The 14,052-nt window shown below is 41.9% G+C and overlaps 1 protein-coding gene across 2 annotated transcripts in view; it reads left to right on the forward strand.

Annotated features, from left to right (window-relative positions):
* AIFM1 (apoptosis inducing factor mitochondria associated 1) overlaps nt 1-14,052 on the forward strand; it is a 216,433-nt gene that overhangs the window by 25,296 nt on the left and 177,085 nt on the right. Inside the window, exon 2 of one of the 2 annotated variants that reach the window (XM_078688364.1) lies at nt 5,183-5,307. In XM_078688364.1, the coding sequence (XP_078544490.1) occupies nt 5,183-5,307 (125 nt within the window). Of the gene's footprint in view, nt 1-4,252; nt 4,399-5,182; nt 5,308-14,052 lie in introns of both variants that reach the window. The other variant, XM_078688363.1, reaches the window with a different exon arrangement.

Below are 14,052 nucleotides of genomic sequence, written 5' to 3' on the forward strand. Positions count from 1 at the left end.
CTCAATTCCTTTATCCATTTTGTGTAATCAAAAACTCTGGAATATCTGTTTTAACTCTTCCAGCGTAACTATCCTGTCCGTGTTCATCTCCTCTTTGGAGTGCTTTTTCCTTTTCACACATATTTGCACTACTACATAAAAAATGTGTATAGTAAAACTAGTGAGTATCTTCCTTAGCGAACCCCGAGTTCATAAATTGTTGTTCTTCATTCCCATATCCATTTCATGACACAATTATTCAGGTTTTACTTTCTTCCCATTTATTATCTGAAGGACTGTTCTAGTGAATTTTATTTCCCTGGGCCAAATTTATTCCACAGCTATGGTGGGAATTTCAGATAATGTACTAATTGTTAATGTATAAATGTGTAAGCCTTTTACTATTTTTTTCTTGCTTTCTATCAGCCAAGTTAAAATAAAATTAAAAGTAACAAAATCTTCCCCACTGTCTTTCTTCTATGTTCATACAAGAAATGTGATACCAATAATATTCTACCCTTCTGCAAAAGAATCTTCCTTTTTGATATTTGATTATTAAAAGTAAAATACAATTTATACGAAACATTCCGGCCCTTTTTTGATAATTTCTTAACATACATTTTATTGACTAAATATTTAAAATCAACAGCCTACCACATTCAACTGTGATTGAAGGGGGGCATGGGTTTATAATTATAGTATACAGAGGATGTATCTTAATACAGAGTAATGTAAAATATTTTAATTTATTTCCCTAGTCATCCTCTTTTTATTTTTATAGTAAAAGTACTAGAGGATGGCATCGCTGTTGTAGTGAAAGAAAAAAATAACAGTTCTAATATTGCTCACAGTTCGGCATAGCTATTGGAAACGAAAAAGAAACTTTACATTTCGAAATGTGTGACTTGGACAATGGAAAAGGGTGAGGAATGGCGAAAGATGAACATTCTCGATGTAATGCATCAAGTAATAATGTGTGGGACACATAAGTAACAACTCTGGCTGCCCATTGGCAATTTGTTCATATAGGACGGGAAACTAGAGTGTGTATGAAACAATTCACATTCAGTTATGTGCGATTTGTATGTATGAACTTATGAAGAGAGAGAGCCCTTAATATCAAAGTAAGAATACATTATTTGCTGGAGAACGTTGGAAGTGGTCAATGACTTAATTACTCTAGATGGAATATTCCCATTTCCCACCAATTTCTCAGGTTTCCCTTAAGTTTTTACTCCCATCATTTATTATATTTTTCATCAGCCTATCCCCTTAGGAGAAAACAGGGTGTTGTACAGAGCACGTTGCTGTTGGAAAAGGGTTTCCTTTAACGGGAACCTGCGTGTTAGTCTGTCCATGTCTCAAATAATTGTCAATCACAGTCCATTTTCAAATGCCACATGTGATTTAGGGTCTGGGTCTTTGAAGTTTTATGTTTGGGTTCTGCTTCTTTTGAAGTGCAATCTTTTCTTCTCTCTCCTTGCTCTTGAATGGCTGTCTGTAACAGCATGAGAGACTCCGAAGCTGATAGTCAGGACACAGGAGTGACAGGAGTTCACACTTGGATGTCAGCCACACGGTATGAGCATCAAAAGGTTAATCCTGTGCTCCCAGTCCCACTCTTTGCATCCCTTATCAGCCCCATATCCTTCCTAAGATGTGTCCAGGCCCCTTTCTTGTGGTCTCTCACTGAATCAAACGGCACCCTTTGGAGAAGGGTAGAGAGCGACTCCCCTGTACACTTCCATGTTTCCCACCCAGCTCACAGGAATTCTATTTGGTGGGATTCCTCTACTCCTCATGTCTTTATCAGGCAGGTGTGGGCGTCCCAAAATTTAACCCAGTGTTCTTGGTGTAATGTAATGCAGTTAAATGTAAAGTGCTGCACAGCGCAGGAGTGGTGTGATTGCGTTGAATGTAAATGTGCCTGGGAAGCGTACAATACAGGGATAGGGAAGTGCTGTGCAGTACAGTACATGATGGGTGAAGTGTTGTGCAGCATGTCTGTGCTGGCAGCGCATGTGTTTGCAAGTAGCACAGTGCGCCTACCATGGTACAAAAGGCTATAGTACTGGACAGTGCACAGAGCGAATGGGTGTGATGAATGTATGTGTGTCTTTGAGGGCACAATAATGGAGGGTAACAGTACTGTTTAGTGTGTTGATGTGCATACGCTGAGTGCAAGTGTGCCTGTTATGGTTTCTTAGAGAACCAATCCAGTTGGGGGTGGTACTGCTGGAAAGGGGGCCATGTCCTGTTTCCAGTACTTTTACTCAGTGTGAATAGGAGCTCTGAATCAAACTTCCATAGAAATATATAACAAAATAGCATAGGTTTGATGAGACATTAGAAGATATTGGCCCTACAACACAAGTCCTGCGTGGGAATGGTATTTTCACAGGCAGTAGAAAAGGTAGCCTGCAACATGCAGCTTAGCGTTTCTACTGCCATGGTAAATAGCTTAGGCATGAGCAGGTATGTGCCCTTTAAACATTGCAATTCTGTCAGTGTTTTTAGACTTTGAAACCAATTCCAGTCACTGATTAAGTACGTTGCAACCTGATTTGAGGTTTAGTTTGCCTCACGAGTCCGTGGAAGTACCTCCATACGAAACACCCACTGCAGCAAATAGAGTTCAAAGCAAACTGCTGGAATATTGGGATCAATGTGAATTAAAAGGGTGAAGACTGCAAAGTAACATCATGGGCATAAGTCTAATACCAATTATTTTTCTAGATACCAGTTTATTAAAGGGCTCTTTCATGTAGTAGCGTTTTCACGTTGTATTAATTAAAACGAGAATGCACCCACTGCTTTTGAAGGGTTAAGAGTTAGTGGGTGAGTCCTCAATCTGTCGACTATAGCAGGATTTTATCATATTTTCTTCTTACAGATCTCCAGGGTCGTCAGTCACCCGTATTCCAAGAGAGCAAATTTTTTTATTGGAATCTCAGGGCCGGTGGCACCTTTGTCGAATGCGCCTCTCCAGTCTGAAGATATTTGAGAGCATTCCATTCATTTTGATTCTGATCTAGAAACGTCCTCACCTATTGCAACAAACCTACATTGCCATATTTCACCCCTACCATCAGCCAAATAGCAGTGCTCCGGAAGATCTGAACAGCATCCCCTTGCTAACCAAAGGCTTCATAGAATTTCTAACTTTAGCTCTGTCTCGGTTCTCCTCACTTCAGTCTCTGTATCTTCAGTCACAGGAGTGCAGGCAGTATACTTTCACTGTCTGGGAGGGATGTCTTCACCCTCCATCTTGTGTTATGCAGGGCGAGGGGCATCCACAGTAGATCTCACTGGCCTCAGTACTCAAGTTAACTTAAACACATAACCCTGTCACGGTGTACGTGCTACACCCACAACCATACACGCTCACACACACACACACCCACCTGCCCATGCACACGCATACACACACCCATACACCTTACCCCCCCCCCCCCCCGGGCCTTCCCCACTGGAGATTCTGGGCATACACATAATCTGTTTGTTTCACAAACCCGCTATGCTGCCACCAAGGCGTTATGCACTGCATCCAAGGCACCAACAGTAGTCCTTTGCCACAATGAGGACACTCCTAGTGTGTCACTCCAGGCCACTGGACCAGACCGGTATCTGAGATGGCCAGGGACAGGCCAGAATGAAAGTCTGGATACAATCACAGTTGGGCAGGGTTACCGTATACCTTGAAGAGGAGATTCCTGTCCCAACAGATGTGATGGAGGAAGTTATGATGCACAGTTAGATCAGGCATAGAGTGGACCATTAGTTTGGGGAGGCCTGCGCAGTTCAGACTCTTTATTTATTTATAATTTTTATTTTTAGATATCAGTAGGAGGGCCATATTATTTGGGTTTAGTTGCGTCAGCAGAGCATGACATACAGTTTTATCAACATGTAAAAGGTGTTCATTTTAATTGTAGTGGCAGGAACTGGTGGTTACTAATTGGGAGTCACACAGCAATAAAATTATATACAGTCATGCAAATTCAGTTTATAGGGGTGCAGCCGGAGTGGTGAGCAAATGTTGTCCCATATTTTTTAAAATCAGACACGGAATGCTGTATGTGTGTTAAGTTCTTTGTATTAATAACTTCAAATTATTTTATTATTCTTAGCTACGGGGCCCTAGATTTACTCCTATCCATTAATTCAGGTATTGCTTGCTTTTCAAATAGCTTCTCACTTTCTGTCTCAGAAAATCAATTTTGATAAATTGTTTATTGAGAAGTGATTTTGTCTAATGAATTGTGTTCCATAGGCAACTTGGTGCAGCGATGGACTCTGCCCCTAGAGCAACAGACGACCAGGCAAATGGCTAGCTCTGGTGGTGCACCTGGGGGCAGTGGGGACAGTTCTCTATATACCTTTATTGTGGCCGTTTCAGCTTTAGGCGCTGGTGTCTATGTAAGTAAAACAGCAGCTTCTTACACTAGCTACCAACTGCCCCGTTCACTAACATGCCCTTTTGGTGTCTGGCTTTTGCAGGGTTTGCTGCTTTTGTAAGTCATGTCAGTCATGTTTAAATGTTTTTTGGTTACTCAGGAGTATAGCTAAGTGCCAATATCTGTTCCTCACAACTTTTTCTATTTTCAGCCACATCTTCTGGAAGAGGGAATGGTGCAGTTGGAAGATGTGTTCACTTTTCAGTAATATTCCACAGCACAATTACTGAGCTTGAACAAATTGTAATTTGTAATGACTTTAATCTGTATTGCTTCATAACAGTGACCCTTTTAGTGTTTCAGGGTTATTTGCCCATACAGCAGCCCACATAACTCATTGAATGGCCTGACTACACGTCACAGAGGCACACCCATCGTTATTTGCCATGTATCGAAGATCATAAAGTCCACAGGAGTGTTTTCTTAGATTTGTGCTTCATCATCCATGTCCTGAAGCAGAGGAACCTGGAAGGTGGCAGAAGACATGGTTCTCTTGATGGATTTGTATAGGCTAGCAGCACTGGCATTTGGTAGGAAGTTCCAGTGACTGTGGATTCCCCTCAACCCTCTCAATCATGTTCTAATGTGCCTATTTGACTAGCTAAGTCATTTCTGAGTAGAGTAATTGATGATAAAACTCTGTACTTTTGTTCTGAATCTGTGAGCAAATGTAATCCTTCATGGTGTCATGTGATTGTTTTCCCCATTTCCATTCTTCTCTGCTTTTTTTCTGTTTCTACTTGCAGTTGGGCAGTGTCCGAATCTTCGAGCCCCTTCTAGATCACTCTCCACAGGTCTCCCTGGGAAAGCTGGCAGCAACCTTGTATACTACTTAATTGTAGGAGGCACATTCACTGGGGGAGGAATCTATGTAAGAGTTTTGAGCTTAAATCTTTTTTTGTAATAGGGTGCGAATTTTAGATGGTGATGAATCTGTTAGTTTTTAATGTATACACCATGTGAGCAGGCCTGGCCATAAATTGGTGTCTTGCATACCCTTTAAGAAAAGAAGCTAGAATCGTGTGTTTCACTTTTCCATTTGAAGCAAAATATTTCTTGATCTTTTAATAATTATGAGAAATCAGTCGCCATACTTTGGGAAATTCAAATAATTACTTTTATTCATATTTCCAGTAGTGCTCAAAGTTAATTTCAACAATCTTTGTTGAACGTTTAGGAGCCAATAAAAAGATCTTAACCATGATAAGGTCACCTTGTAATAATGGCGATTGCTAGCTTTTGGTTATGAGGGGGTTGGTGTGACTGTCCATCTTCTAAGCTGGTTGATTACCCCCCCCCCACCCCCACCCCACCACAGTTGCATGTCCTTCTCTTTTCATACCATCTCACAAATCAAAGATCAATGGATGACACAGCTCAGTCGGTGGTCCCTCTATTGTTAACAATCCTGGATATTTCTAACCTGCTTACACTGCAGGGTTCCATAGCATCCTTTAGAAGTCTTGTTTTACTAGGTTTTACTCAAAATGCCGTCTGCAATAAATATCTAATCGGTCCTGAAAAAATAGGCACACGTTTTGAGAGCAAAAGCTCAGGCTAAGAATGAGTCTTTAAGGGTTCTGTGGAGGACTTTGGACCTGCCGAAGTATTTTGACAGCAGATCTCAGAGAAGGGATTATACAGGTAACATGGTGTTCGGTCCTGTGGCATGGACATTGTGGACAGAGTTAATAGTTACTGCTGTGTACAGGTGGGTTCATGCTATGGTTTGTGGACCTTCTTTCGTGGTGCAGATGTGTTTACTATCTTGAGCTTTTTCTGCTACCCCTGTATTTAGTTCACTTTTAGTCTGTCTGTAGTGGAGTAAGGATGACATAACTTTGGCCATATGTTGCTGTCCTTTACCTCTGGAATCAGATGATTGATGTAATGTAATGATGTCTTGTAAAGCGCATGAATCACCCCACATTGGGTATCTCCGCGCTGTAGACCGCTGGGGAACCCGTCCTGGCTTTCCCTGTGAGATGGTCCCTACTGGGTATCTCCAAGGTGAAACCAGGCATCCCCGGCGTATGTGGGGGGCCGTTGTGGAGATGAGGCAAGCTAATGCCCAGAGTTGCCGAGTGTGATCCCTGGTTAGAGTAGGCACCGAGGCGAGAATTATCGAGTCCGCTGACCCTGGTCCACGACCCTGCCGCATCGGGAATTGAATCCTGGTCCCGGGCCGTACTCTGCTTCCGGGTCTGCTGCCTCTAACCAGTGAGCCATACCACTCCACTAATATATAATCACATTAGCATACCTTATTCTTCTTATGCTGTGTGCTTAACAAGTGATGCTGACCTAACAGCAGCTTGTATGCAACAACATGGTTAAGAGCACACTTGCTTATAAGATGCCAGATGTTGTGCTGCCTTGCAGAAAGGGCTATTACTGTTGAACAGTTTAAGTCATATAATAGCAATAAGGTCACATACCCACATGAACATGAAGGAGGGCCTTACTTCCATTAAATAGGAACATTTCTCTTTGAAAGAATCAAAACTAATGCTCTGACTTTCCTGTATGTTTTCAAGACCTTTCTGGTATCTTTGGATTGCCAAGTCTGGATCTACTACTAACCCATACCCTACCATTTCTTCAAGTTCACCAGTAGATGCAGGTTAGAAGGCCAGGATAAATGTTTAAAATTAGTGTGAGATTGTATACAGTGAGAGTAGGGGCACTGAATCCATTCCCATAAAAATATATAACAAAATAGCATAGGTTAAATGGGACATTTGAACATATGGGCCCTATAACACAGGCCCTGCATTGGAATCGTATTCTCACAAACAGTAGAAAAGCTAGCATGCAACATGCAGCCTAGTGTTTCTACCGCAATGGTAAATCGCTTGGGCATGAGCATGTATGTGGCCTTTAGGTATTTCCTAGTCTGCCAATGGTTTTCACATTGACACCACTTCTAGTCACTGATTAAGTATGTTACAACGTGATTTGAGATTGTAGTTTGCCTCACCAGTCCTCTGAAGCCCCTCCATCCAAAACACCCACTGCAGTTATGTTCAATAAGTCTAATAACACTTTTTTTTCTAGATACCAGTTTACTGAGGGTCTCTTTCATGTAGTTACATTTTCACTTTCTAATCCGAAAAAAGAGGAGAATCTTTCTGCTCCTAGGGATGAGGTGTAATAGATAACCTAGTATTGGCAGTAAACTTTGCTTACTTCTGATCTCATGTCTCTATAATGTCGAGACAGCAAATTAAGGTTGCATGAACATAATGTTTTGCTGGGGAATCCATGTCTTCCACTGCAGTTCTCCACTGCTATACTGCTGCCTTTGTGAGACATCCAGGCACTCCACAGTTCCTCCATGTAATTTGCAGTCCTAAGGCCATTGCTCTTCCCCACCCCAATAAGGAAGGGTGTAAGTGGCAGATGACTAGGCTGAAAATTCTGAAATGCCAGTTCCCTAGTACTTACGCCATCACCTGGCAGCAGCAGTCGCAGGTCCCGCAGACAACTTGCACCTTCACACCCTGAATAGGCTCTCTGGAATCAAATCTCTTCTCTTCTTCTATTTTAACAGGAAGTGTGTAAATGCAGCACTGCCAGAGTTGCCCTTCGTAATAGCATGTCAATGAATTCCAGGAGTGACTATATGGCTTGGCTGTACCAGAGTCTTGATTACCATTTTATTTATTTATTCATTTATTTGTATAGCGCAACTAATACCCTGAGGCATCTAGGCGATTGGCATCCAACCACATGACATCCCTGAGATTCTGTTGAAGGCTCGGGGTCTGAATATGAAAAAACTATAGGGTAAATAACCAAGTCTTGAAACCTTTCCTAAAGGAAATCAGGTCAGGCACATTTTTAAGCTTAATAGGCAGACGATTCCACAGTCTGGCCTTGATGTTTACAAAGCTTTTACCACCCCAGTTCGAGAGTTGAGGTTTGGACACCTCCATCAACTTGTGTGAAGAGGACCAAAGATGTCTGGACGGGGTGTACCAGCGGAAAACGATCAATCAAATAATCAGGGTCATGTTAATGCAGGGTCTTAACGGCAATGCATAGGGCCTTAAAATTGATCAGTTTTTCCATGGGTAGCCAGTGTAGAGCATTAAGAGCCTGCTTGGCTGAAGAGTGTTTAGGAATGCCAAAAAGCAGATGAGTCGCAGAGCTTTGGAGAACCTGCAGTTCAACAAGGAGTCCCTTGTTTATACCGACCAGAAGGGCATTACAGTAGTCCAACTTGGACAAAACTAGTGTAGAGACCACTGTTTTTTGTAGTTCTGGAGGTATGAAAGGGAAACATTTTCTCAGAATTTTCAATGTGTAAAAAATAGATGATGTGATTGCCTTCACGTTATGGGAAAAAGACAGGGTTGTGTCGAAGATGACTCCCGTGTTTTTCGCCTTGGTGACTGGAATGGCGAGGGGACCCAGTTCCACAGGCCACCAGTCAGTGGACCAGAAGGACGGATCTCTGCCAAAAAGTAGAACTTCTGACTTATTAGAGTTTAACTTGAGGCAGGTCTCCATCTACTCACATGTCGCATGCAGGCGTGAAAGTTGTGGGCTGTGTCCTGACTATTATTTGACATGGATACAATAATCTGAGTATCGTCCGCATATGATACCATAGCAAACCGTAGGATTTAATCAATCTTGCTAGAGGGGTAACGTACACATTAAAAAGGGTTGGGCTCAAAGACGATCCCTTTGGGACTCTGTATGGGACCTTAAAGCTATGGGACCTAAAGTCATCCACTTCACGAATTGTTCATGATCTGTCAGGAAGGATTTAAAAAGTGACAGGGCTGCGCCTGCTATACCTATTTCTTTGAGGCGATTTATCAGGAGGCTATGATCTACCGTAACAAACGCCGCCGAAAAATCCAGCAGGATCAAGGCAGCCATGCCTCCATTACCTAATGAACGCCTAATTTCTTCTGTCGCAGTGATCAGTGCAAGCTCTGTACTGTCCTCACTCCAGAAGCCGTACTGCTTAGAGTACAGGATATGGTTATTGTTAATGAAAGTTGATAGTTCTATGTTCATGTATTTTTCAAGAAGTTTAGCGGGCAAAGACAGGCGGGAGTTTGGACGATAGTTGCCTGGATCTGTTTTATCCAAGTTGGATTTTTTTTAAGTGGTAAAATGGAGGTCTTTTTCCAGATTTTAGAGAATATTCCAGTTTTAATGGCTAGATTGAATATATCTGTGAGTTGATGTGCAACTGTCTCCGCCACTGTGTGCAATATCTTAGAAGGGCATGGATCTAATGGCGATCCAGTTTTGGTGGCCGATAGAAGTTTAGCGACGTGCTCGTAAGCTACAGGTGGAAAATCTAATAGTTGAGGAAAATCAGAAACTCTGAGAATTTTGGGGTCCTTTAATTCTGCTCTCTCTGCATCAGATTGTGAAGACTGAGTGCTATTGTCATTTACAGGTGACAAGGCAAACATATCATAGATGCTAGATACTTTTCCACAGAAGGAAGATGTTAGGGTGTTACAAAAAACTTGGTCTATTACATTGTGTCTAGTCTGCTGAATGTGGCTGAGTCTCTGAACCGTAGCAAACAATTCTTTAAAATTATTCTTCGCTACTTCAATTTTTATCTGAAAAATAGTTCATTTTAGTTTTATGAATCGTTTCTTTATATTGTGTCAGTAGTTCCTTTTTATATGATTCTTTTTCCTTGGTGTCCTAAAACTTTCTCCAGTGCCTTTCTTGTCCACGACATTGCCTCTTAAGAGGCCTTAGCTCCTCTGAAAACCAAGGTTGAGTGGGGGCCCTCCTGCTAATTTCAGGCCAGGCCATCACAGGTGGATATAAGCTTGTGGTGCTTTCAGCAAAGAGGGACTCTTCTCTGCCTAGGCTTTGCCTTCTCTGGAGGCTGCGGCTCCACGCCAAAGACTTCAGCAGTCTGCATGGCCAGATAGATCTGACTCTAGCAGCATGAGCATTTGGTTAGAGGGTTCCCACTGCGCATACATGGAAGATGACCCTGCTAGGCCTGTTTGTTGGGTCCACACAAGGACGTTCTTGTCTGTTTGCACGCTTAAAGTGCCTCTCCTTTCTGCTGGTCCTCTTCAAGCGACCTCTGGTTGGTGTGTTGATATTGTTTTGTGAATTGTGAGGAATGCCCACTCTTCTAAATATGACACCACAGAGTATGTAGCCAAACTTACAGTAGGAACAGAAATCCTTTGATAAGCATTAAGTTCATCTATAAGCACCATTGACTGAGATTGGAATCCTATGCACCCACAGGATCCAAATAAGTTACTGACGGCCCCACAGAGGCTAATTTGCTTCTTGCATGAGCGGGAAATATCTGGAGAAACTCTATAGGAACTCGTTCTGGCTTTTAAACCAAACTGGAAACTGAGAAACTGACTGGAGCAAAGATGAGCCTTGTTATTCGGTCACAGCAATCAACTACTTGATGAAATGAGGTCAAAAAGGCTTTCAAAAAGACAAAGTCCTCATTTCATTCGAAATGCAAGGGCTGTTTTGCGAGGAGAGAACCCGTCTGAAAATCTGAACTGTAATTGCAAAGAAAATTGAACTAAGTTTCAAAAAGGGCCTTTAAAATAGAGTAAGCATCACATTATGTCCCGACCAATCAATACAGAATAGTTTAAAAGAAACCCATTGTTAGAGTGAAACTAGTCTGTACTATATGTACGAAAAGTACATATAAAGAGATCTGTAGCCGGACTCCATGCAACTTTGCTCTAAATGAGACTTAACTCTGAGCAGATAGACATTATTAGTCACTATTAGAAACACAGTAGTTCAAAATCCAAGAAGACCGTGCCATGGGAGAGTAATGTCCAATTGTGAGGCTCAGCTGTAAAACAGGGTATATAGGAGTTCTCATCCCTAAAACAAAACCATAACCAGTCGAAAGAGTGGATAGCGTTGACATGGTTTGCCCTGAAACCAGCAAAAGAAAAAACCAAAACCCATCATTTTTTTTGTTTTTACAACCAGATGTTATTGGTTTTCAACTGCATCATCTACAGTCATAAACATTGTGCATCTTCAATCAAGTACAGAAAACACATGGCCATCTTTTCCTGGTACACTTGTTCAGAACTTAGCCCCAACATAACTATCCCGCCCGCCCTCCCTCCTTGAGTTGTGCTTAGGTGGATACAATCTAATCGTCAAATACTATTGGGTTCTTGTTTCCAAAGCGGCGGTTCTGGCTTACTACGGAGTCTGTCGCACCTGTTCTCTGTGTCCTTGTCCGTCATTTCCTTCTGGACCCGCTGGTAGTGGGAAGTGCGCTCCACTATTATCTTGTCTCTCCATTGCTAATTCACTTGCTAAGTTTTCCCAGGCCCTTGCCTTGCCTTGTCTATCTTCCCTATGCCTGGGGCCAGGTTCCCTGAGCAGCAATCTGCCTTCCGCCCCGCCCATTTCTCTAGCTCCCTCCTCAAGGAGACATTCCTAGGCCCTCCCGGTGCCTACCAGTTTCGGGCTATTTTCCTTTTGGCCGGGACAAAAGCCAAATCCTGAAACTTCCCGGTCGTTTTGTTTTTGGCTGTGTGTGGGAACCATCCTAATAAGAAATGCTGTGGGGTGTGGGGGAGCTCCCTGTCTATGAGATCCGCTATTACTTGTCTAATCTCTCCCAGAAAGCTTGCAGCGTGGGGCAGCTACCAAACATGTGTATGATGTGCTTCTCTCCCTCTGCACCTCGGGCACACTGCTGTGTCTATGCCGAAGTATCTTCTAATGCGGTACACGGTTAGGTACGCTCTGTACAGTATGTAGAAATTAATCAATTTGAATTTAGCATTCCTAGATACTTTCGAGGTCCGCTCTAGGATCCTGTCCCATTCCGCCTCTGGGATCTGTTTACCCAAATCTCTTCCCATTGTAATCGCAAGCGCTCTAGTGGCTTGTGCATGTCCTGTCTCATTACCTTGTACAGGCAGGAAACTGTCTTAATTTTCCGCTGACAGTGCTACATATCTACATCCTGCCAGTGCCTGCGGTTCCATACCTCCCCCCCTCCAGTATTGCCTAATCCTTCTGGTGAGGGCCCTGTGTCGAAGGAAGTCACCTGCTGATAAAACAAAACCCATCATGATACCTTGCACAGTTTCCGCTTTGACCTGTCTTGTATACTTGGCACATTTCCTAATGCAGTAGTTTGCCTTGTCCTTTTAGGTGCTTGAGAGCCTTTGACATAATGCTCCCTGCTTTTGGTTTCTGTTCAGATGCTTTGGCACTCAATTTGACCTCCCATACTCATTGCCTTCTACTACTCTCAATCTGTTCTGCAACTTAAGATTCAAAAGCCCTGCCATCTTTAGTCCTGGGATCTCTTCATACACTCAGACCTATCTCGTCTGTGTGAGATTGCCTGGTGCTTCTTTGTCTTCCCTCAGTTCTACTTTTATAGATCCCTGGCACTTCACAAGTCTTGGGTACACTCTGATGACTTGCATCACTGGGCTTCAGACCTCAGACTCGTTTTTAAATTTGCAGTGCAAAGCTGTATTTAATTTGTGTTAGGCAAGGAATGCCTTGAAAATCTGATGTGATTTGTTTTTCAAATGTCATTTCTCCAATGGGATGCCTGATAAAGGTATAGTTATCCTCGGCAGTAATTTTACAACCTAGGGATATTGCGGGTCTTTTAACCGGATTCCTTTGGTATTTGTAAACCTGAACAAATCAGGTCTACTTATGCACAGTATCTGTGGAACTACCACATGTTGGACAGCTGGTTTCAAAGTCCTCCAGACTTCCTCTTTATTCTTAAATTGTTAATGGAAGCAGAGTAGGAATATATTTAGCCATGTTGCAGCATTTGGTATCTTGCAAAGCTGTAAGGCCCACAGTCAGTTCTTATTCTGAATTGAATTGAATTGAATTGAATTGAATTGAATTGAAATGATCTTTATTCGGATTCTGAAAAATCCATAAAAGTACATACAGAATGAATCTTTTAAAATACGTGAAGACATATACAAAGTTAAAAATGTTAAAATACATCCCAATTAGACATGAGCAGCATATATGGCAAAAGTACATATTACATAGAATTATACCACAAACAGTTTAGAAAAACATTCATAAATTTCTATATAGTTTGTATTTAAGTTTAAAGTGCGTTATGCGTCCGAAGACCGTTATGCATGTTCCATACTTGCCCTCGATTTAACACAGGATTTTATGAAACAGCTTACGGTAAATGTGACATCATCGGTTGGTAGCATTTGCAAAAATTTAAATGCCAATTTAAAATCTCTTAGATTGTATTTTCTGAAAATTGGCAGTAGGTAATGATGGATATACAATTTATAGTGGCCACAGAAAATAAAATAATGCAATAAACTTTGTTTCCCACCGACAGAACACTGGCATTCAAGCTCTTCTAGATTTTTGTTATAGCCGAGTGGAAAGCTCAATAAATTTACAATACTGCCATCACGGAACCTAAATAAGAGGCTCCGATTCCATCTACCTATCGGTAATGTCAGATATCTACAGGGTTTGGAGGATTCATTTAAAACAATATTATTAGTCACAGTTAGTGGAAGATATTTAATAATAGCTGGTTTCATTAATTCAATTCTCAAGCGTTCCTCTTTGTATAACTCATATAGTGCCC

The sequence above is a fragment of the Lissotriton helveticus genome, chromosome 4_1, assembly GCF_964261635.1.
Source record: "Lissotriton helveticus chromosome 4_1, aLisHel1.1, whole genome shotgun sequence".
Taxonomy (NCBI): domain Eukaryota; kingdom Metazoa; phylum Chordata; class Amphibia; order Caudata; family Salamandridae; genus Lissotriton; species Lissotriton helveticus.